Below are 24,091 nucleotides of genomic sequence, written 5' to 3' on the forward strand. Positions count from 1 at the left end.
AACAGCGACTACTCATCGTCTGACGCTGTTCAGGCCCGTTGTATACCATAACAGTCCTGAAAACAACACTGAACACATGCAACACTAATGCACTCAGGTGGCTGATGTACCTGTCACAGACTCTAATAATCTGCATAACCAGCAGTACTGTGTAAACGTATAAAGTTACACTGGCACCATTTCCTTTGATGCTTCAATTTTTTGTCAGGCAATGTATTTATAAACGAGAAACACCAGTTGTGGATTTTCCACATTATTAGTATATATAGTGATCCGTTTTTCGGCATACAGAGATTTATTCAGACAATAACTGACTATCGTCATTAAAGAGGAAACAATACTGGTGAAAAAAAAACTGTTGCACATACTTAATATGAGGCGAAACACAGCAAATGTAATGTTTGATAATTTGGGATAAGATTTTATTGCAAACGCAGTTTGTTGCAGCAATAATTTTGAGTGTACTTTGCTTCGTGGTTCAGTAATATACTGTAAATGATCGATAATTAATAATTGATTCTTGTGTCATCGCTTGGAAGAACAACTTCATATTTATAAATTAAAAACTTAGTTTGGACAGTCTACAGAATCTACCACATCATGACGGAAGACTAGTTCCGGTAACGTTGTCATAAGGTCCAGCCGCACACGGCTGCTTTCATGCCCAGTAGTTAATTCGGTGCAGATAATAATCTGTCGCTATGATCATGCAGTCAAACAGTCTATACGTTGGCTAGAATTGCGAATTAATGAAGCAGACACGCATATTAAATAAAGATAATAGAATAATTAATAAAAAGGGTTCCACTATAACGTCAGTCATTAACGTAGACCCAGTAAATTATGCTGGATAATGTTTATTCATGAAAGTACATCTCAAATAATCCGGAAGTGGTCCTATGGCAATCAAATACAATAAAAACAGAAAATAACATTATCAAATGCAGTAAAGTTGCGTTGAGGCCGTTACGAGAGTGATAGCAGAATCCGCATGTTAGTCATCCAAGACGCCCAAAAACTATTTTCATTTCGTGATCAAGATGCACGAAATATTCACCAACTCATTTAATTCAGAGTTCAGCATTAATATTTACAATACATGCTAAATACAAACAGTAGTAACTCAGATTCTGTCTGTTCTCAATTCCACAATGCAATCGGAAAGAAGAGTATTGTAGCGGCCTTTCACTACCAAGAATCAACTAACTACGTGACCGAATAACTCACTTTATCTCCGGCAGACCTTCCTTCTTCCAGCACAAACGTAAAAGTGTTCTCCTTCTTTTAAGACCTGACGTAAAAGCGGCCTCAAAAGTTAACGTATCGTAGCAGCCTTTCACCGCCCTCAGTCAATCACCTGTTCGACCAAATCACGTACGTTACCACAGGCAGGTCTGTCTTCTTGCGAAACGAACAGAAACTGCCCTCCTCCTTCGAGAACTTGCGTAAAAAGTGTGTACAATCGCTCCCTTGATAGCACCACTCGAAAAGCGACCGTCTCCAGTTGACTTCTGCAGGGTTCCGCCACTGCCTGTTTCTCTATTGGCTGAACGCCGTCCCGACGAAAAACATGTAGTCCTTAAGTTCTACCATAATGATTTGACTCAATCTGACCACCTCCCACACTAAACTAATACACTGTCAGAAAAGAATCACAATACAAAAAAATTATGTACTGTAATGAAATTTCTGGAATACATTTGTCTGTGTAGTGTATGCAAGAGATTAACACTGCAAGACCACAGGTTAATGCAAGTGCAAGATAAACCATAGCAAATGTGAAACGCTGGTACATTATAACATGTGTAACTGCCAGAATGTTGAATGCAAGTATGCAAATATGCATCCATTGTGTTGTACAGGGGCCAGATGTCAAGTCTGTGGGATGGTGTTCCATTCCCGTTGCACTTGGTCTATCAGTACAGGGATAGTTAATGCCGTTTATGAACGACGCTCGAGCTGCCATCCGATGATGTGTCTCATATGTGTTCTATTGGAGACAGATCTGGTGATCGAGCAAGCTAAGGCAACGCATCGACACTCCGTAGAGCATGTTTGGTTCCAACAATGCTAAGTGGGAGAAAGATATCCTTTTAGAAAACACCCACTGGAATACTATTCATGAGTGGCAACCCAACAGGTCGAGTCGCTATATTTACGTGCAAATTTGCAGTCAGAGTGCATGGGATAACCACTAGAGTGCTCCTGCTGTCATACGAAATTGCAGCTCAGACCATAACGCCAATTGTAGGTCAAGTGTATCTAGAACGCTGACAGGTTGCTTGCAGGCCCTAAACTGGGCTCCTGTCCTACTCACAGCCATCATCCGCATCGAGGCGGGAACAAATTTCATCAGAAGACACCATGCCCTCCAATGGGCTCTTTCTTGACACCACTGAAGACACAAATGGTGGTGGTCTAGGATGAGTGGAATGCGAGCTACAGGTTGTATGTCTCGGAGCTCTTCTTGGAGTAACCGAATTGTAACAGTTCCTTGTGTCACTGTGGTGCCAACTGCTGCTCATATTGCTGATGCAGTTGCAGCATGATGCGCCAGGGCCTTACGCTCAACACGATTGTCACTCCTCTCGGTAGTGTCACGTGACCATCCACAGCCCGGTCTTCTAACGACTGTAAATTCTCGTGACCACCTCTGCCAGCATTCAAGTACAGTAACTAGATTCTTGCCTAGTCCGTCACAGAAGATACATCTAACTTTTAATAGCCCTATTAAACGACTCCATTCAAACTCAGTGATTTGTTGATAATGGCATCTTCGTCGTCTTACAGGCATTCTTGACTGACATCAAGTCGTCATGGCCAATCTCAGAGGTGACTAACGCTCAGACGACTTTTACGACGTGTATTTAAAGCAAACCTAATTTGCATCCTCATAATGGCGCGACTAGCACCACTCTAGGGCGACTGGCACGAAATCTTAGTAGATATAATCTTTCAGATGTAGAAATGCGCCAACCATACTTCGTTTATGTCGCATAGCTCCTTCTTGGTGGTTCGATATTTTTTTTCTGACAATGTACACTCCTGGAAATGGAAAAAAGAACACATTGACACCGGTGTGTCAGACCCACCATACTTGCTCCGGACACTGCGAGAGGGCTGTACAAGCAATTATCACACGCACGGCACAGCGGACACACCAGGAACCGCGGTGTTGGCCGTCGAATGGCGCTAGCTGCGCAGCATTTGTGCACCGCCGCCGTCAGTGTCAGCCAGTTTGCCGTGGCATACGGAGCTCCATCGCAGTCTTTAACACTGGCAGCATGCCGCGACAGCGTGGACGTGAACCGTATGTGCAGTTGACGGACTTTGAGCGAGGGCGTATAGTGGGCATGCGGGAGGCCGGGTGGACGTACCGCCGAATTGCTCAACACGTGGGGCGTGAGGTCTCCACAGTACATCGATGTTGTCGCCAGTGGTCGGCGGAAGGTGCACGTGCCCGTCGACCTGGGACCGGACCGCAGCGACGCACGGATGCACGCCAAGACCGTAGGATCCTACGCAGTGCCGTAGGGGACCGCACCGCCACTTCCCAGCAAATTAGGGACACTGTTGCTCCTGGGGTATCGGCGAGGACCATTCGCAACCGTCTCCATGAAGCTGGGCTACGGTCCCGCACACCGCTAGGCCGTCTTCCGCTCACGCCCCAACATCGTGCAGCCCGCCTCCAGTGGTGTCGCGACAGGCGTGAATGGAGGGACGAATGGAGACGTGTCGTCTTCAGCGATGAGAGTCGCTTCTGCCTTGGTGCCAATGATGGTCGTATGCGTGTTTGGCGCCGTGCAGGTGAGCGCCACAATCAGGACTGCATACGACCGAGGCACACAGGGCCAACACCCGGCATCATGGTGTGGGGAGCGATCTCCTACACTGGCCGTACACCACTGGTGATCGTCGAGGGGACACTGAATAGTTCACGGTACATCCAAACCGTCATCGAACCCATCGTTCTACCATTCCTAGACCGGCAAGGGAACTTGCTGCTCCAACAGGACAATGCACGTCCGCATGTATCCCGTGCCACCCAACGTGCTCTAGAAGGTGTAAGTCAACTACCCTGGCCAGCAAGATCTCCGGATCTGTCCCCCATTGAGCATGTTTGGGACTGGATGAAGCGTCGTCTCACGCGGTCTGCACGTCCAGCACGAACGCTGGTCCAACTGAGGCGCCAGGTGGAAATGGCATGGCAAGCCGTTCCACAGGACTACATCCAGCATCTCTACGATCGTCTCCATGGGAGAATAGCAGCCTGCATTGCTGCGAAAGGTGGATATACACTGTACTAGTGCCGACATTGTGCATGCTCTGTTGCCTGTGTCTATGTGCCTGTGGTTCTGTCAGTGTGATCATGTGATGTATCTGACCCCAGGAATGTGTCAATAAAGTTTCCCCTTCCTGGGACAATGAATTCACGGTGTTCTTATTTCAATTTCCAGGAGTGTATATTACGCCAATATTTGTATAAAAGAATGTTTTCAACATTTGGACACATTCATACTATTCATAAAACATTACATATTAAAGTCTGTTGATAAATAAATAAGGCATTATACTTGCGCCAATGAAATCACATTAAATGACAACAAATAGTTACATCTGCTTGATAGAAGTGTCTTTGGTTCTCTTTGTAATAATGCTGTCAGCTAGAACATGCGATTGACCACTTCTTAAATTACCAAGGTTTTTAATAACACTAGTAATGAACATTTAATAATGTTACTGACAAAATAATAAACTGTCCATTAAATAACTACGCGCTATGACAAGGCTGAGGTATTCATGTTGCATTCATTTGCTGAACTATTGTGGAAATATGGTCTTCTGACAGATATTTGCGGAATAAGAATCTATAAAAGACGTCATAAGTCAATAAATAGAATATGTACAGATTCGTAGCTTTCAGGGTGATAGCTATGGTACAATTCTATCATCTGTGCTATTTTTTGTTGAAATTTCATGAACTGTTAATGTAATGGTTCATGCTGAAAGTGTTTAGTCACTGTGAATATTAACTTCTGTAGTTTTAAAGGTACTGAAAATGTTACTGTTTCATTGGATGCGCCTCATTTATCTGAGATTTGCTTTTTTTATGTAACATTGATTTATTGTCGTATTACAAAGAGCTGTAAGGAGCCATCTTTCAGCTCGTCTAATTCACTGCATTTACTGGTGCATAGAGTGAGCGACCACTGTACTAATTTACCTACATATGCCCCTTCGCTAATGTTTCTGTTCCTGGGCTCGTCTGGAGTAGCGGCATCCCACCTCCGGCTCCTCAGTTAGCGTTCAGATGCCCAAAAGAAACTTACCTTTCCTCGAACCGACCGAGTAACCCGCCTAAATACGTGTTACGTTACAAGGTGGCATACGTATGTTAGCTGAGAATAAGCTAGACTAGTTAAAAGTGGCCTTGGAAAGCTCTTTGGTGAGATCGTTGTGTCATTTAGTACTTCCGACTGGTGTTTCAGTTACGTTTCCTTAGAGAACTGTGCACGGACGCAAACGGCATCTACAAAGTGACGGTAGTTCATTGATTGTGCGATTCAGATACTATTACTCGACGTCAAAACTGCAAATAGTAGTTGCAATCTATGCATGACGGAGAGGTAGATCTTGAACCGCTCCTCCTCCTCCTGATGAAACAAGGCTACAAAAATGGTTCAAATGGCTCTGAGCACTATGGGACTTAACATCTGAGGTCATCAGTTCCCTAGAACTTAGAACTACTTAACCTAACTAACCTAAGGACATCACACACATCCATGCCCGAGGCAGGATTCGAACCTGCGACCGTAGCGGTCGTGCGGTTCCAGACTGTAGCGCCTAGAACCGCTCGGCCACTCCGGCCGGCAAACGAGGCTACAGTTTTCAGGTAAATGTAATTGTAGAACAATCGGCGCTGGACTTTTGAAAATCGTAGTCAGTTAAATCAAAAGCCTCTGTATGACTTGGAAGTAGGAGTGTAGTGTGTAATTAGTGCAACACGTACTATGCAAACGACCTTTTTTTACCGAACCTTAACTACTGATAGATAAGTGAACAATACACTACAACATTTTTTCAGAGAACTAACAAATAAAGACCTATGCGTATTTCATACAGAACAATGCAAGATCGCAAGTCGTCAATGCATCTACGGCATCATGCGGTGATCGGGGTCTGCTTGTGGACCTACTGGTTCCTGTGCGACGTCAGAGACAGCGCTCGCATCGTATGTGAAATACTCTGTATTTACGAATGGAACATTTCTTTTCACATAATATTCAATGTGTGAACATTACCTCAAAATATGAAATTTGAGTTTCTTCCTGCGTATAAAATGTTAAGAGAACTTAAGGCAATGCAGTCGATCGACGTCTTCGAGAACCGCCGATTTGTGAACAGTTTATTTTTAAGGCAGAAACGCAACGATAGAGCGCCGTGCAGGAAAATTTAGTCCTCGGTAGGCGGGGCTACTGCGACCAAGAATCATAATACGGAAAATGCGGAAAGACAAAACAAACACACACACACACACACACACACACACACACACAGGGTGATTGGCACCAACTCAATGTTCTGTAATTGCAGGTTTGCTTAGCAGGTATGGAAGATAACCACACTGAGATTCTGATGTGCGCTTCAAACTAGTGGAATAGTGTAATCAAAGAAAATGAAACTAGCGAATTACGTTACAATAAATAATGGAGGTCTTCGTTTAAGTTCTCCTCTCCTGGTCAAACATAAATCCCACTTGTTCACCCACTGGTGATTAATATTTGATATCTTTATCTTCTGACGTTCGTCATCTTTGGTCCTGTGGTGGCGTTAATTGTTTACAGCGCGCGCGCGCGCGCGCGCGCGCGCGCGCGCGCGCGCGCGCGCGCGCGCGCGTGTGTGTGTGTGTGTGTGTGTGAGCTGTTGACATACAGCGGTTGTGAAAGACGTCACTCGGCTGCAGTCTCGCAAGTTGTTTGTATCTGAAAATGATCAGATTCATCCACATACTATTGTAGCATGAATGGAGACAATAACTGAAGAGCAAAGGACTTCGTGGTGGTGATCTAATCGTCTTTAACACTGATTTGGATCACGAAATGAGATTGTTCAACTACTGTCTCTATTGCCACAGGTAAAAAAAGACTTTTATCTCTAGCGGGTAGAGTAATCAAAGTAATCGAAAGCGGAGTCCTTCATCCGAATGCGAGAAAAGCTACTAGGTTACATATGTTCGCTATAGTTTTAACTAAAAGCCTCAGTTAATATCCCGTAAATTATGTAGGACGTTTACTGTATACCCCCTATCATTCTCGAGTGACGGCATATCATTCATATACTTGCCGATTTCAAGTATCTGTCGAAAATACATAATTAACTTAGTGGACATATTTTTTCTCTTGGTCTCGCAGAGGGCGCTACCCCGTTCATTCTCGAGTGACGGCACATCACCCGTATTGATCGAATTTATGTTTCTCTTCAACTGACCAACGACTTGTTCGGCGTTCAAGTTCTTCCTGTCGCCTTCAGTGAACATTCTGCTTACCTGTGTACTATGCGCCTACATGGTTGTGATAGGGCGGCGGTCTCTACGCATTATTGGAAACTAAACACCGCCCACCTGGCCGCGGCAAACCTCTGCAACGAAATCCTATTTGTGTGGCGGCAGCGTCTTCAGAAGATAAATACCTACCCTTCGACTCTCGCTTGGTGGATCGCGGTAACAAAACCGGAGCTGCGAACAGCTGTGAAACGGTACTGTAGGGAGGCTGCCTATTGGAAGAGAAAGACACTGGAGTTTTATCAACAGTGCCTTGTGGATGCATTTGTAGCGCCTGTTCAAGATTACGCTCACCTCCGTCTGAGGCTTAAAAAAATAAAAAACCATGTCCTGCGTCTCCATCGTGAACAGGCGAAAGGATTGTTGATACGTGGTCGTTCCACAAGTCCGTTAAATGATGAAGATGTCTCGGTGTACCACCTCACTAGGAAAAAAAGGATGGCGAAACGAAACCGCTTGGAGTGTCTGCTGACATATGCAGGAGTCGAACTCACTGAAAGAGATGATATTGTCACGTACCTTACCGACTATTTTACCTTGATCTTCAGTGCCCTCGACGATGACCCAGCGACCACGAGCGATCTGTTGCACGATCTTCACAGTAGTCTCGATGACTTGGGTCGTCAGCAATTAGTAGAACGACTCTCTACAGAAGACATCACCTCTGTTTTAAAAACGTGTCCCAATAGAAAGTCACCAGGACCTGACGGACTTCCAGTTGAACTTTATATGGCGTTTTGGGACAATTTTCGTGAACAGTTTACTAAAATAGTTAATGAAATAGTGGATGTGATGCACCCAGTACATTTTTAAAAGGTCGAATAGTTCTAATTCACAAAGTGCAAGGAGGTAAATGTCTAGCACAAGACTTGCGACCAATAACATTGTTAAACGCCGACTACAAGCTCGTGGCGAAGTGTGTGGCTTTCAAACTAAGAGCAATCATGAACAAAGTGATCAGCCCATACCAGTCGTGCGGAGTTGCTCAAAGGACCATCTTCAATGCAGCATCGGCGTACAGAGGCATCGTTACCTACGCAGCAGTGCACAGACTTCGGACTGGAAAACTCTCCGTTGACTTCGCTAGTGCCTTTGACCGCATTAGTCAGGAATACCTGTTTCGTGTCATGGAAAGAATGGGATTTGGACTACATTGTATCAATTTAGTCAGGAATATACTAACAGGTGCCCATTCCGTGGTGGCAATAAATGGATGCTGTACCCCTTCTATCCGATACTTCGCTCTGTACGTCAGGGATGCCTGTTATCGATGTTCTTCTTTGTGCTGGCTATCTACATCTACATCCATACTCCGCAAGCCACCTGACGGTGTGTGGCGGAGGGTACCCTGAGTACCTCTATCGGTTCTCCCTTCTATTCCAGTCTCGTATTGTTCGTGGAAAGAAGGATTGTCGGTATGCTTCTGTGTAGGCTCTAATCTCTCTGATTTTATCCTCATGATCTCTTCGCGAGATATACGTAGGAGGGAGCAATATACTGTTTGACTCTTCGGTGAAGGTATGTTCTCGAAACTTTAACAGAAGCCCGTACCGAGCTACTGAGCGTCTCTCCTGCAGAGTCTTCCACTGCAGTTTATCTATCATCTCCGTAACGCTTTCACGATAACTAAATGATCCTGTAACGAAGCGCGTTTGATCTTCTCTATCTCTTCTATCAACCCTATCTGGTACGGATCCCACACTGCTGAGCAGTATTCAAGCAGTGGGCGAACAAGCGTACTGTAACCTACTTCCTTTGTTTTCGGATTGCATTTCCTTAGGATTCTTCCAATGAATCTCAGTCTGGCATGTACTTTACCGACGATAAACTTTATATGATCATTCCATTTTAAATCACTTCTAATGCGTACTCCCAGATAATTTATGGAATGAACTGCTTCCAGTTGCTGACCTGATAAGGGATCTATCTTTCTATGTATTCGCAGCACATTACACTTGTCTACATTGAGATTCAATTGCCATTCCCTGCACCATGCGTCAATTCGCTGCAGATCCTCTTGCATTTCAGTACAATTTTCCATTGTTACAACCTCTCGATACACCACAGCATCATCCGCAAAAAGCCTCAGTGAACTTCAGATGTCATGCACCAGGTCATTTATCTATATTGTGAATAGCAACGGTCCTATGACACTCCCCTGCGGCACACCTGAAATCACTCTTACTTCGGAAGACTTCTCTCCATTGACAATGACATGCTGCGTTCTGTTATCTAGGAACTCCTCAATCCAATCACACAATTGGTCTGGTAGTCCAAATGCTCTTACTTTGTTCATTAAACGACTGTGGGGAACTGTATCGAACGCCTTGCGGAAGTCAATAAACACGGCATCTATCTGTGAACCCGTGTCTATGGCCCTCTGAGTCTCGTGGACGAATAGCGCGAGCTGGGTTTCACACGACCGTCTTTTTCAAAACCCATGCTGATTCCTACAGAGTAGATTTCTAGTCTCCAGAAAAGTCATTATACTCGAACATAATACGTGTTCCAAAATTCTACAACTGATCGACGTTAGAGATATAGGTCTATAGTTCTGCACATCTGTTCGACGTCCCTTCTTGAACACGGGGATGACATGTGCCCTTTTCCAATCCTTTGGAAAGCTGCTCTCTTCTAGAGACCTACGGTACACCGCTGCAAGAAGGGGGGCAAGTTCCTTCGAGTACTTTGTGTAAAATCGAACTGGTATCCCATCAGGTCCAGCGGCCTTTCCTCTTTTGAGCGATTTTCATTGTTTCTCTATCCCTCTGTCGTCTATTTCGATATCTACCACTTTGTCATCTGTGCGACAATCTAGAGAAGGAACTACAGTGCAGTCTTCCTCTGTGAAACAGCTTTGGAAAAAGCCAAATCAGTACATAGAACTTTACTTTCGAATTCATTGAACGCCTCTCGCATAGCCCTCCTCACACTACATTTCGCTTCGCGTAATTTTTGTTTGTCTGCAAGGCTTTGGCTATGTTTGTGTTTGCTGTGAAGTTCCCTTTGCTTCCGCAGCAGTTTTCTAACTCGGTTGTTGTACCACGGTGGCTCTTTTCCATCTCTTACGATCTTGCTTGGCACGTACTCATCTAACGCATATCGTACGATGGTTTTGAACTTTGTCCACTGGTCCTCAACACTATCTGTACTTGAGACAAAACTTTTGTGTTGAGCCGTCAGGTACTCTGTAATCTGCTTTTTGTCACTTTTGCTAAACAGAAAAATCTTCCTACCTTTTTTGATATTTCTATTTACGTCTGAAATCATCGATGCCGTAACCGCTTTATGATCGCTGATTCCCTGTTCTGCGTTAACTGTTTCAAATAGTTCGGGACTGTTTGTCACCAAAAGGTCTAATATGCTATCGCCATGAGTCGGTTCCTTGTTTAAGTGCTCAAGGCAGTTTTCAGATAAAGCACTTAAAAAAAATTCACTGGATTCTTTGTCCCTGCCACCCGTTATGAGTCTCCCAGTCTATATCCGGCAAATTAAAATCTCCACCCAGAACTATAACATGGTTTGGAAATCTACTCGAAATATTTTCCAAATTATCCTTCGGGTGCTCAGCCACAACAACTGCTGAGCCAGGGGGCCTATAGACACATCCAATTACCATGTCTGAGCCTGCTTTAGCCGTGACCTTCACCCAAATCATTTCACGTTTCGGATCTCCGTCAATTTTCTTCGATACTATTGCACTTCTTATCGCTATAAACACGCCTCCTCCTTCACTGTCCAGCCTTTCTCTGCGGTATACATTCCAATCTGAGTTTAGGTTTCAGCCAACTTTCTGTCCCTAGTACTATATGGGCGTAGTGAGCAGTTCTGGGACCTTTCTATAGACGCTCCTGCAGTTTACTATTAGCACATTAATATTGTTATTCCCTGTTGCATTTTGCCTACTCCTACCTTGTCGCGTCTCAGGAGGCGTCTTGTCGGGCCTAGGGAGGGAATTTTCTAACCTAAAAAACCCCCATGTGCCCTCCACTACTGAGGGCCTCAGGAAAACATCACTCTTCGCTGTGTCGCCTACGCGGACGACGTCGGCGTCTTTCTGGCCGGCACGAGAGACATTGAATCCATAAGTCAAGTGTTAAACATCTATGAACGTGCATCTGGAGCTGCAATTAACCAACGTAAAACTATTGTGATTCGACTCGGTCTCCACCTTACTGATGACGAACGCCGATGGAACAAGATCGTCCAGGAGCACAAAATGGTGGGACTGCAGGTGTGTGCCTGTCCTCAGAAAATGCGAACACTCACGTGGAGACGACTCCTCAACACCGTCAGAAGATTGTGTTACTGTCATACCAACCGACGTCTGAACCTTCACCAGGCAGTGTCGGTCATTAACACGACGATACCCGCCAAGGCGTGGTATGTCGCCCAGCTGCTGACTGCCCCGAATCTTCTGGTTAATTCGATTATGAACGCAGTATACTGGATGCTGTGGAGACACTGCATCTTCAAAGTGCGAACCACCACCTGCGTCCTCGATAGATCACTTGGAGGACTGGGATTGGTCGACTTCCGACGGAAGTGCACAGCACTCCTCATCCACCGAACAGCGAAGCTACAAACCGACCATCCGAATGGGACAACAGCAGCCATAGTGGATCGATACCGGCCTCAATAACAATGCACTCCAATTTCAATAGTGGGCATCCCTTTTAAGATGTCTTACGTCAGGGAATTTTACCTCGCACGCAGTTACGTCTTGGAGGCGGCTACAGATCGGAATACGTCGGCTCGATGGATCTGTGGAGCCCTCCTAGGCTGTCCACCAGCGCACAGACTGGAAATACGGATGCTAACGGTCGCCTGGAAGCAGGTATTGGCTAATATCAACAACCCATTTCTGCCATCGGACATCAGTTAGCTGTGGTACAGAGTAGTCATAGACACCTTCCCGACTAAGCAGCGACTAGCAGACATTCACCTTAGTCAAACGAACGAATGCACCCAGTGTGGAGATGCCGACATCAGAGACCACCGTGTAGAGTGCCGCTACGTGTGGAAAGTATGGGAGTTATGCCGATTGATGGTGGCGCTTATAAACCAAACTGCACCTTCCAGTGTCACGCCAACGGGGATTCTCTTTCCTGACAAAGTCGCCGAAGAACGAAGAGCAACGCCGTGGCCTGGCTACTGGGACACACTGCCTACGCTATTTTCGATTTACAACAGAGTGACGCCGTGCAGTACATGGCCTACCTGTGGGAAGGTCATCAACGACTGAACCGTTCGCCGGCCGAAGTGGACGTGCGGTTAAGGCGCTGCATTCTGGAACCGCAAGACCGCTACGGTCGCAGGTTCGAATCCTGCCTCGGGCATGGATGTTTGTGATGTCCTTAGGTTAGTTAGGTTTAACTAGTTCTAAGTTCTAGGGGACTAATGACCTCAGCAGTTGAGTCCCATAGTGCTCAGAGCCATTTGAGCCATTTTTTTTGACTGAACTGTTCACCGAAGTACAGCGAACATTTTGCAAACAGTTTATCAGTTGCGTTATTGTATGGTTATCAGAGGATGTTTCAGATACAGTGATATCTTTACTAGAAATATCCACTTGTTTTACCATTTTCATTAGAGTTTTCCATTTTATTTTACTTTATTACAATGATACACTTATTTCAATTTGTTTAAATTTCACAACTCATACACATTTATTTTAGGATTGTTACCAAAAGCACTCTGTGCATAACTTGTCACACATTTCAATCGTATAACTAAAAAAGTAACACTTGTCTTAGTTTCGCAGAGGGGGTTGGGATGGCGTTCGTGCTAACATGAATTTAAAAAAATACACTTGCCGATTTCAAGAACCTGTAGTAATTGCGTAACTAAAAAAATTACACTTGTCTTAGTTTCGCAGAGGAGGTTGTGCGAACCAAGTTTGCAGTGTGCATAACTTGTCACACATTTCAATTGTATAACTAAAAAAGTAACACTTGTCTTAGTTTCGCAGGGGGGGTTGGGATGGCGTTCGTGCTAACATGAATTAATAAAAATACACTTGCCGATTTCAAGAACCTGTAGTAAATGCGTAACTAAAAAAAATTACACTTGTCTTAGTTTCGCAGAGGGGGTTGTGCGAACCAAGTTTGCAGTTTTCCTTAAACAAACTAATACTTCAAGGTTCCACTGCGAGAAAAATCCGACAAATTGTATTCGACCGAATGTGTAGGCGCTGGATTGCACCGATCGTCCCTTTGCTGTTCATATGTCGTAGTAGATATACATCCTGAATCTCCAACAATGTGACTAAAATGTGATGAGGCCCATCACGTATGAAGAACGGTAATAATTTTTGTCAGGGACTCATTCAGTTGAAGGACTGAAGAGTTCATTTCATCGATATCTATGACATCTATACTACTGTATAACAAGACGTTGCTTAATGTTACCAAAAATCTCGAGAAGTTCTTGACCAATTTACTTCAGATTTTTACACAGTGTAGTTAACACTCAGACGAAAAGAGACAACATATTTTCCTAAACAACAATGTACAGATTTACTGTTGACGTCGACTGCGAGAAAGAAAATGCAGTGCTGTGCTGTGAAAATGTTATGTTTCATTTTCCTTCTCATAGTCAGTTTTAACGATCTATGGAAGCAAGGCACTAAACTATTTTTCCCATATTTATTCGTTCTCCCTACATGCAATTTAAAAAAAAAATTGAATACACAACGATGTGCTGTTTTGCTTCCTTCCTCGCGGCTAGTGTTAACAGAAAACAGGATAGCTGTATTTATGGCTTATCATCTTATGATCAGAATACTACTACGGAATCTGAATCGTCCAAAACTCTTTCGCAGATTAAAACTGTGCGAAATACTGTCACTGAAGTATGAGAGATCTCTGACATACGCCGTGTACCAATGATCCCAACCGATTTACCCTTTCATTTTAAGCGACATCAATTTCCAATCAACGTTTCGTTTGCAATGACAATATACAAGACTCAAGATCAGAAGAAGTTGGAAAGAGGAGATGGTCAGAGAGGGTGCGAAAGGTGACGGTCAGGAGAGAGGAGATAGAGAGGGATGGGGGAGGCAGAGAAAGGTGGGGGGGAGAGGGGTGGGAGAGCGGGGAGAGGGGGGAGAGAGAGAGAGAGAGGGAGAGAGAGAGAGAGAGAGAGGGAGGGAGGGAGGAAGATAAGGCAGTATATGATTCCCGTAGCAAATGCGAAGGATTTTCGGGTATGCCAGTAATTACATAAAATAAACGCTATAGATATATGACATCGCCAACATCCTACGGGGCCACTGGGAAGAGAATAATAAATGAAAAACATTTGAACTGCCTATTAACTGTAAAGGAATTCGATTTCCAGGGAGACTTGAATAGCTGGTTGTGATAAAGAGCTGTCGGAGGTTGTGTATTGAGTACTAGGCTTTGGGAGAGCCTTGTTTCACCCACGGACAGTTTTATATTACTTGGTGAAGAGTGAGTTCTTCCCAGTAATTTATTTATATTTTTCTGCCGTAGGGGAAACTAGAAATGCTATTGAGTAAGTTTACTGCTACTTAAGTATCATAATAAATCTAAAATATTAGTTTATGAATTTTTTAACATACTGATATCTGAAAAAATGTGGAATTAAAATTACATGAATTTCATGATATAGACAGCCTTGATTAGTTTTGACAATAGAAGACTGGGATAAATGACGGGTAATCGGTTATTTTAAAATTTTATTTAAAAAATGTTATGTTAAGGTCGGATATTATTTAATAAACGTGGAAGTTTTCTACGTTAGCTGACTTCTGTTATATAGAATTGCGTGGTTGAGTGCGAATCTGGGGTTATTTGTTTGCCAGTCAATGAGAACAAACAGCAACATAAGGTGCTGAAAGAGATGAAGAATCGGGAGACGTGGAATCGATAACTTCCCAGCAAAAGTGTAGAAGAGGATGGAAAACAGGGAAAGAAAGGCAATAGTTACCTCTGTAATTAGATACACGACAAAGGGGAATGGCCTGAGCACTTTCTTGCAATGGTGATGATGCCAACTGAGAAAGCCAGAAATACCTAAAAATTTCTGTACGCTGAGAAAACCTCAGATCACAGCATAGGATAGGACTACCAGTCTAATTTTTCTAGCAGTTAAAGTATTGCTGAGAGTGATGAATAAAAGGATACGTGGTATGTGGGGGGGGGGGGGGGGGCGGACTCAGTTCGGATTTTGAAGAGTAAAAGAAACAACAGATGCTATTAGCCTGTTAAGAATCATAACGTGAAAGATGTACTGACAAAGGTAGAAAAATTAATGTTGTGTTTATATATTTGCAAAAAGCTTTCGACAAACTGGTGGGTGTTTTGAAGAGGAAAGGAGTAGAATGGAAGGAGAGACTACTAGCAGAGACTCTGTACTTACAAAAGGAAGTACGAATAAGAACTTGAAATGAAATGTCAGAAGGAAGCAGCATAGTAAGGAGCGCTAGACAAGGTTGTTGCATCTCCCCTGTGGTATGCAACTTATACCTGAAAGAGATTATTGAGAAACTTTTAGAGGGGGTAAAAAGGAGTATGTGTTACGAGGACTAGAATACAATGTATAAGATTTTGCTGGAACGTGGTATTAGCGGGAGAAAGTGAACGAACCATAGACAAAATGTGAAAAGATTTGAATGAGCCGAAGTGGAACATGGGGGAGAATAACTTCAGAAAGTGTATGGTCATCGGCACAGCAAGGAGACTGGCAAACATAAAGCTAGGAAAAGTTATTATTATCGTAGTAAGAACAATTAAATGCCTTGGAAGTACGATGACAGAAGACTTGAGATGTCACCAGGAGGTGAAAACTCTCATTGCGTTAGCGAAGAAGGCATTCGATAGAAAGAGTAGATAATTATGTGGTAAACTGGATGAAGATCTAAGGAAAAGGCTTGGCGAGAGTTTTTTTTCTGGAGTGTGGCACTGTATGGGACAGAAACATGGAAACTGAGCGATATGACGAAAAAGGCTGGAAGCATTTGAAGTGTGGACGTGGAGTAGAATGGGGTGGATATGTTGGATAGAAAGAGTGAATAGCGAAAGAATGTTGGAAGGGGTTGGTGAGAGAAGACTGTTGGATATTATAAGAGAAAGGAAGAAGAACTGGATGGGACATTCTTTGAGACTGGAGTGCTTGATAACAGACTCTTTGGAACGACTAGTTTGTGGGAGGAGACTGAGAAGAACGAACAGACGGAAGATGATACAAGAGATAGAGGAAAGTGGAAATTACATGTAGCTGAAGAGGGTGGCGGAAGACAGGAGAGCATTGACAGCTACCATGTGAAAACCTGCCTTTGGGCCGAACATTAATGATGATGATCACACTAATTGTTTTTAGAGTTCTACAGCTATGTCCTGCTTATTGTTTTGTATTAAGATTCAAGAGCTAGTAGTTCTGTCATTTTTTATGTTTTTCGTTGTTCCTTAATTGCTTCTGCAGTGATTTTTGGACAACATGGTTGTGGAGAGGAACAGCGATTAGTATGATTAATCAATAACTCAAGAACAGTCTTAATCGCATTTATTATTGTTATAATGCCGCCAAACGGTTTCAACCCGACGTAGGGGTCATCTTCTGGGCGTTTACACCATTGGTCGACTGCTGGTGGTGTTACTCCTGTCTACGTAACGGCAGGAAACTATGTATAGACTGTTCTTGAATTATTGCTTCTGCAGTCTTGGAGATAGAATCCATCTATTCAATTAAGTGAAGGGCTGTTTGTTTCCTGCTATTGGCGTTTCACATCTTTTTGTTTACGAAGCATTATCATTGGCCTAACGGATACGAAATGCAAATACATGATACGATACTGTTTACTGCTACAGATTTGTGTATTATTAATCTATATGGTAGACGAACAAACAGATTAAATAAACAAACTTCACGCAGACATAAATAGTATTCGTATTATATTTAATTTTCCATAGAAAAAGAAAAACAAATACAAATACAAGTACTAAAAAGAGGTGACAAGTCACTATTTTGGTTTTTACAGAAAACAAACAGCAACGCATACGATTATACATGCCATATGAAACCAGATACAAAATCACGAGCTAGCAGTTCTCTAACATGAGAAATATAGACTTAATAAAATCCCAGTAGCAAAAAAAACAATGAAAAAGAATTAGATACACAACAGCCCATAGGCAAAAGCAAGTCATATAATACCCATACAATAAAAGACCAACCACAAAACACAACTAAATAACAATAAGCAGAGGATATCATCACCATAAAACTGCAAAATCAACAGTAACACAATATCACACACATTCATGACATGGCTTAAAAAAAATTAACACACAGAAAGTACTTTAGAAAAAGGAATACACATAGCATATACAACAAGAAACATATTCCAGTCTCATTTTCAAAAACCAATAGAAGAATCAATGAAATACCAAGGACCTGGTATACACCTGTTAGGATCTGTTAGGAGCGCAAGTCAGCGAATTTGAGGATGACAGGCAGAAGTTTTAAAACTCGATACAAAGAACCACAAGAAGCTGGGTTTATGCAAATAGCAATTCTACTTTTGCTGAACATCTAACTAACATGGGCATGAAATATCTAATGTGGAGAGTATATGAAAATAATTAGAAGGAACAGTATATGAAAATAATTAGAAGGAACAGTCAGAACAGAAAATTAACATTGCAAGAAAACTTTCACACACAAAGAGCTGCTGCAATGAACAAGACGGTAATAAAGGACCAAGTCAATGTAAGTAAGAACTCACTGACTTTGTCAGGCACTAAAAACAATAAATCACTGTAGAACACAACCAGACTAAACAATAACTTAATCTTCCCAACACCGACACTCAAATATGAAAAAATACTATAATTCGCTATTCCCTCCATTCAACTTCCTCCCCCCTCCCCCACCGCTTTTTCCAGAGGAACCCATATGACAAATAAACGAACATCGAAGTATGTACAGACACCACAACGCAACTAAAAGACGAACAAAAAGAACACTACGACAGATGACAAGAAAATACGCATTAAATAATCACGAGCAACTCACAATGAAAGTGAAGTGTCCATCTGAAATTTGTTCGAAAGAGCCGAAAATCAGACATACTGGTGTACGCAGGCCAACTAGCTACACCTCCTGGACGGCACATATGGAATAAGAAGATCACAAAATCCTAAACAGAATCAAATAGTAATTTAACGGTATGAACCTTGCGCTCATAAGGTTGTTTCTTGGCTAACAACAAGACAATAACAGAAAACTTTAATACAGTAACATATCTGGAATCATTACATAACGCAGTTGTTACAAAGATAAACATGTATTACAGGCCACTGAAGATGCTTCATAAATAAGAAGCAGCGTAACTCGTATGCTACAGAAGAAAGAGCTTTCATTTAGTTGCATAGACGGACGACATTTCAAAGAACCTAGTAGTCTGTTAATGAAAAAATAATGAGGTCCCGTGGCTTTTCGCTCCATTCAGATTGCTGATTATGCCTCATATATACCAAATTTTCCCCATGAATAGTTCCTCCGAACAGTGATTCTATACAGAAAGGCTTCGTTTGAGACAAGAGGAGATGCGACGAAGAAAAAAGTTCACGGACACTGATCACAGTTAGCACAAAATATGAACAGATATACTTTTGCCACACAGTGCTGATAAAAGAAGAGGTACCCTCTTTGATTATGTTAGTATACCCTCCTAACACTAAAGTAATGTTAATGTGTTCGGGTGCTAACAAATGACAAGGTACATCACTATGCAAGACACTAAACACAATGCTATACATACAAGACGTATGATTTTTTGCCTTGTTCTTTAACGTGAAAAATTAATTCTGTTGTAATTAACAGTATAAACCGTTATTTCTAATTACGTTTACAATAAATGTTTTAAATCGTGTTTATAAATACAGTTATTTATGAGTAATATGTGTTATGAATACTGGTTCCTGTTCAGGGATTAGGTACTAAAATAATTAGTGAGATCAGAAAGGCAGGGTAGGGGAAGCACTTTAGTTAGGAGAGCTGAGTGGTTATTGTAGCAATGTTCGTCCATTATTATGTGTGTGAATTCTGTGGAATAGCACATGGACGACTCTATTAGCGCCATCTCATGACTACCTGCAGCTCCTCATCATACCAAGAAAATGTGCATAATTGCATTAGAGCTATTAGGACATGGAGCAGTGACAATTGTGTTAATAGATGTTCAGGAGTGAATGACCCCTGCCATAAAGCAGCGTCTATGAGGCAAACGTTTGTGGACAATTACATTCGTGGAATGGACTGGCTCGTCCGAAACCCCGACGTAAACTGACTGGTACATCTATGAGATGAATTGTAGCGCCGAATTCGCTCCAAACCTTTTCTGGTTTAGGCTGTTGTGGCCTCAGACATTCAGACGACTCACTGAAAGTGTCCCCAGTAGAGCTGAAACTGTCATGATGGTGAAGGGTGGACACTTCCCATATTAATGTCCACAAATAGGTGTCGGATGCTTTTGATTAGATAGTGTAACTGCCGCCGCAGGCTAAATAGTTTGAAGGTTTCACTTGTTTTATCAGCGGGTTGCCCACAACGAATTCTGCTAGTGTGCAGTCCTTTTTCATTAAATAACATTGCTCTTGTTTAGCTGTAGACAATCATTTCGCTTGGGTTTGACGTTTCTCCCTTTTTTAGAATTAAATTAGTATTTTTAAACACGGCTGTGTGTATAACACGACGTATTTCTTTATTCTATCTTCCTGAACGTGTTTCGACCTGTGTGTGTCATTTTCTGTGGTTCCCGATTTCTTTTTGTAAAAATATTGTACAACCTTCACAGCTGTTTTTCTAAAAACTGTTGCGTGCATTATTTATAACATGTGCATGAAAGTAAGCAGACCTGTAGAAATCCACTTTCGCAGTAAACGTAGTTTCGCGTGAGCTATCAAAACAAAATGCACATTTTATAGTTTTTAGGCCTAAAATAGAAAAAAACCCATGAAGTTCGTGCGATATTTTCCAGATATAGCTCGAGACCAACAGAAAATGCGAAATATATTTGGTTCAGAACAAATTTACATTGGTGTTTTGCAGACGCCGGAGTTTAAACACCCAAATTTGATTGTAGAATTTTTTCCATATGAAACGTTACATACACCAAAGAATCTGTACGGCTCTAGTATTTCTGTTACTTTTGCCCATTGCACCACTTACTATAAAGAATAGACGAACGGGTTTAGGGAGAGCTACGGAGCGACAGAGGGGAGTTGAGAGGTAGAGGTAGAGGTAGAGGTACAGGTAGATAGAGAGAGAGAGAGAGAGAGAGAGAGAGAGAGAGAGAAAATTCTACCACATTGTGTAATCCTCCATCTTCCGGAATTTTTTTCGTGGACAATTATAGTCACTCGGAAGAGGATGGGTTACCAGCCTTCAGATCAGCATCATAAAACAAGAGAACATGTGTAAGCCACATGGTACCGTGTGGTCTGCCAAGCCAATTCCGAGCGCCTGGTGTACGGTCCCATGGTGCTCTCCATGTGCTACGGTCCAAATAATTACATGCTAGGAACCTATCCTTTGCCATGTAACACACTGAAAAGCTAGAAGGAGCATTAATATTCGTAAGGTTATCGCCTTTAATAAAGGACATTGTGGCAGAAGCAATTTTCATTTAGTGTAATTAACAAATGTAGTGACGGATAACAAGTGGATAATCTCAGCTACCGTCTGTACGGAGCAAATAATGGCAATTGCGCTATCACTTTACATTTGAAAATCAGCTAGGCGATTTCTGTCAGATGGTAGGAAGTGGAAGGCCGAGGCGAGGCACTCAGCCTGTGGATGAGCGGACAGGGGGAAGCTGGCGCGACGCGACACTCACGTTGATGACGACTCTCTCACAGAAGTCGTGGTCGTGTGGGATGGGCTCGAAGTGCGCCACGCCCGTGAACTGCGAGTGAGGGGTCGGCCCATCCTCGTCCTGGCTGCTCAGTTTCGGCAGCGACCTGCAACAACAACACACCACGTCACGTGACCACGCCCCGCAGCTCATTACACACACACTACTTACTGCTCAGCAAGAGGGGGGCCCCCTCTGGTCTAACGAAAGGGTATCTGAAGGGTGGAAATGGAAAGATTTCTAATCACAAAACTTGTTTTCTATGCAGTTGTGCTCTCGCTACTCTGTTGTATATCCGCAGACTTGTTCCGAATGTCAAAGCATGGAGAAAAAGTGTCAAACATTCATTACTAGAAGGTGCGTGGTGTTTGTGCCAAGCAGTGCTTCCCAAAGGAGTTGAAAGTGCCATGCGTTACGGGCTCCTCCATTTACCCTGGGACTGTTGGTAGAAATGACATACAAATTTTTGGTGAGTGAGCATAAGTTTATGAGCTACGACAGAGTTTTTGCAATTACAGATGAACGAAGCAAGGTAAGCAAAGGCTTTGTTTCACAAGATTTACGCAAGACTGTTGAGTCGGCCAGAGTTACGAACCCCCTGCTTGTAAATTCAATGCATACAACTGCTTTCTTAGTTAATGCTGGCGTATAAGACCTCCAAATGCAGTAGGCTCAAAGTGTCGCATTATCGCTCATCTCAAATACGTATACAAAAGTTCTTACTCTGAAACAGAACAATGGAAAATGTCCATGTATTCAGAAGAGGTAAGACCATGGCAGATGCAAGTCATTCTGTATTTCATCCGAAAGTACAGCCAGTTTGTCAGTTGCAAAACAGAGAGATCTGTTGACGATATTGCTACTTCTTCCCCAACATCATAGGGAGTTTTACAGTAAACTGTGCAACATCTCAATGGAGTTGTGTAAAAAACTGAAGTTAATACTGGGAGATTTTCTTTCTTGCATTTAATTTTGTTATTGCTTCTTGAGAAATTTAAAAGAAACGAGAAATGGTTTTTGATGACTACAGTTTACTACTTAAAATATCACTGCTCTATTTCTGTACTTGTGTTATCGCAAGGCACTTGTATCATCACAAGGCGCTTAAGAAAAAAATTTTGTTTTGGTACATACAACGTTCTTAATAAATTACTTATTTTCTGATTTATCTCACTTTTGGCTGTGATGGTGCTTAATTCTGTGGTATCAGAATACCTTCTGCATTTTCTGGGTAAAAAAAAAGTTCTTCACAGAAAGACATATATTGTCTTTGAATTAGCACTTAAATCTATTTCCATTTCCACTCTTCGTTTGCGTTTTAGAGGCTAGTTATCTAGTGATAAAATTAGATAATATTATTCAACGATGTCTGTCGTATGTATGTACAACGAATAATGTTAAGTGAAACGCCTGTCATTACTTTTTTTTTGTACGAGAACTACGAATCGAAGTAAAAACAACGGAAAAAATATTAGTCACCCCAGGGGACGTCACGTTAATACCGTGTAAATCCTTGATAATGTCCACAATCGGCTAGGAAAACGATCCACAAGTTTCTTAGTTATGTTGTATTTAGTGAAGTTAGTCATTGTTGGTGAGATTCTACGTAGCTACTATACTACGGGTGCGGGGATGTGAACTGGCAAATTTCATCAGCTGTTCCAAATATTCCTACACATTTTCTGTTGGACTGCGATCGGCTGATTTGGCGGACCACTCGCGGTGCGATAGGATGCCTTAGTGTTCACTAAACACGGAACGTATGCTTGCAGTCCTGTGAACACGGTTGTTGTCACTGTGGAAGACGGAGTTGTCCACAGCGCACTCATCATGAAGATGAAGAAGAAACGGCCGAAACTTGGTCACCGGGAATGTTGAGGCAGCCATCCTGCTTGATGTTCACGGTAACCTGAATGATATGACACAAGTACTGATAGCATAAACAGCCCAAAACTTCCGCAGTGTTACATGGCTGCGTGTGATGCACTATAACTTGTAAAAGCACTGGAAATTCAAACGTTGACACACCAACAAATCGGGGATCGTCATTCACGGTACGGTTATGAACACGCCGAATTACATCGGTTGTACTCTGGATTTTGATGACATGTATGACTCAGAGTGAAGCAGTGGTAAGTCAGGGAGCATCATGTGGTGGTCTGGGCAGATAATCCACCTGCGTTACGTTCGCATGTCAGCGTTGTGTTGCATCTGACTCACTGGCGCATTTCACTATGTGCGTTGTGTTAACGTAACACGCATATCACGGTTGTTTTGATTAGTGACAGTACTTTACCACTTTGTTGATAACCACTGATAATTGCTCCAGTTGTATAAATAACATAAAAATTCTGTCTTACCCACTACATACGTTGGTGCAGTGCATGGGCGAAACAATGGGAACTTGTAATGGGGAAAATCCTGTATGTAAAGGAATCATAATATACATGCACTGGTTATGCTTTTACTACTATGCGAAACGTAGTTTGTCTGATACTGAACGTTGTTATTCGTTGCATAATACAAAGACATCCTCGAATAACATTGAATGATTAGTACTGGCTTTGCGACTCACTTCAATAGCATCTCAGATGTGTTACGTAGCGAGAAAAATCCGCACGGCTGTGTTCACGTAAGTGACTAACAAG

At 42.6% G+C, this 24,091-nt stretch overlaps 1 protein-coding gene across 1 annotated transcript in view; it reads right to left on the reverse strand.

The window, feature by feature from the left end:
• LOC126481917 (potassium voltage-gated channel protein Shaker) overlaps window positions 1-24,091 on the reverse strand; it is a 1,005,443-nt gene that overhangs the window by 598,310 nt on the left and 383,042 nt on the right. The window contains exon 5 of the mRNA XM_050105876.1: window positions 21,426-21,549. Coding sequence (XP_049961833.1) covers window positions 21,426-21,549 — 124 coding nt within the window. The remainder of the gene's footprint in view (window positions 1-21,425; window positions 21,550-24,091) is intronic.

Source organism: Schistocerca serialis, chromosome 5 (assembly GCF_023864345.2).
Source record: "Schistocerca serialis cubense isolate TAMUIC-IGC-003099 chromosome 5, iqSchSeri2.2, whole genome shotgun sequence".
NCBI lineage: Eukaryota > Metazoa > Arthropoda > Insecta > Orthoptera > Acrididae > Schistocerca > Schistocerca serialis.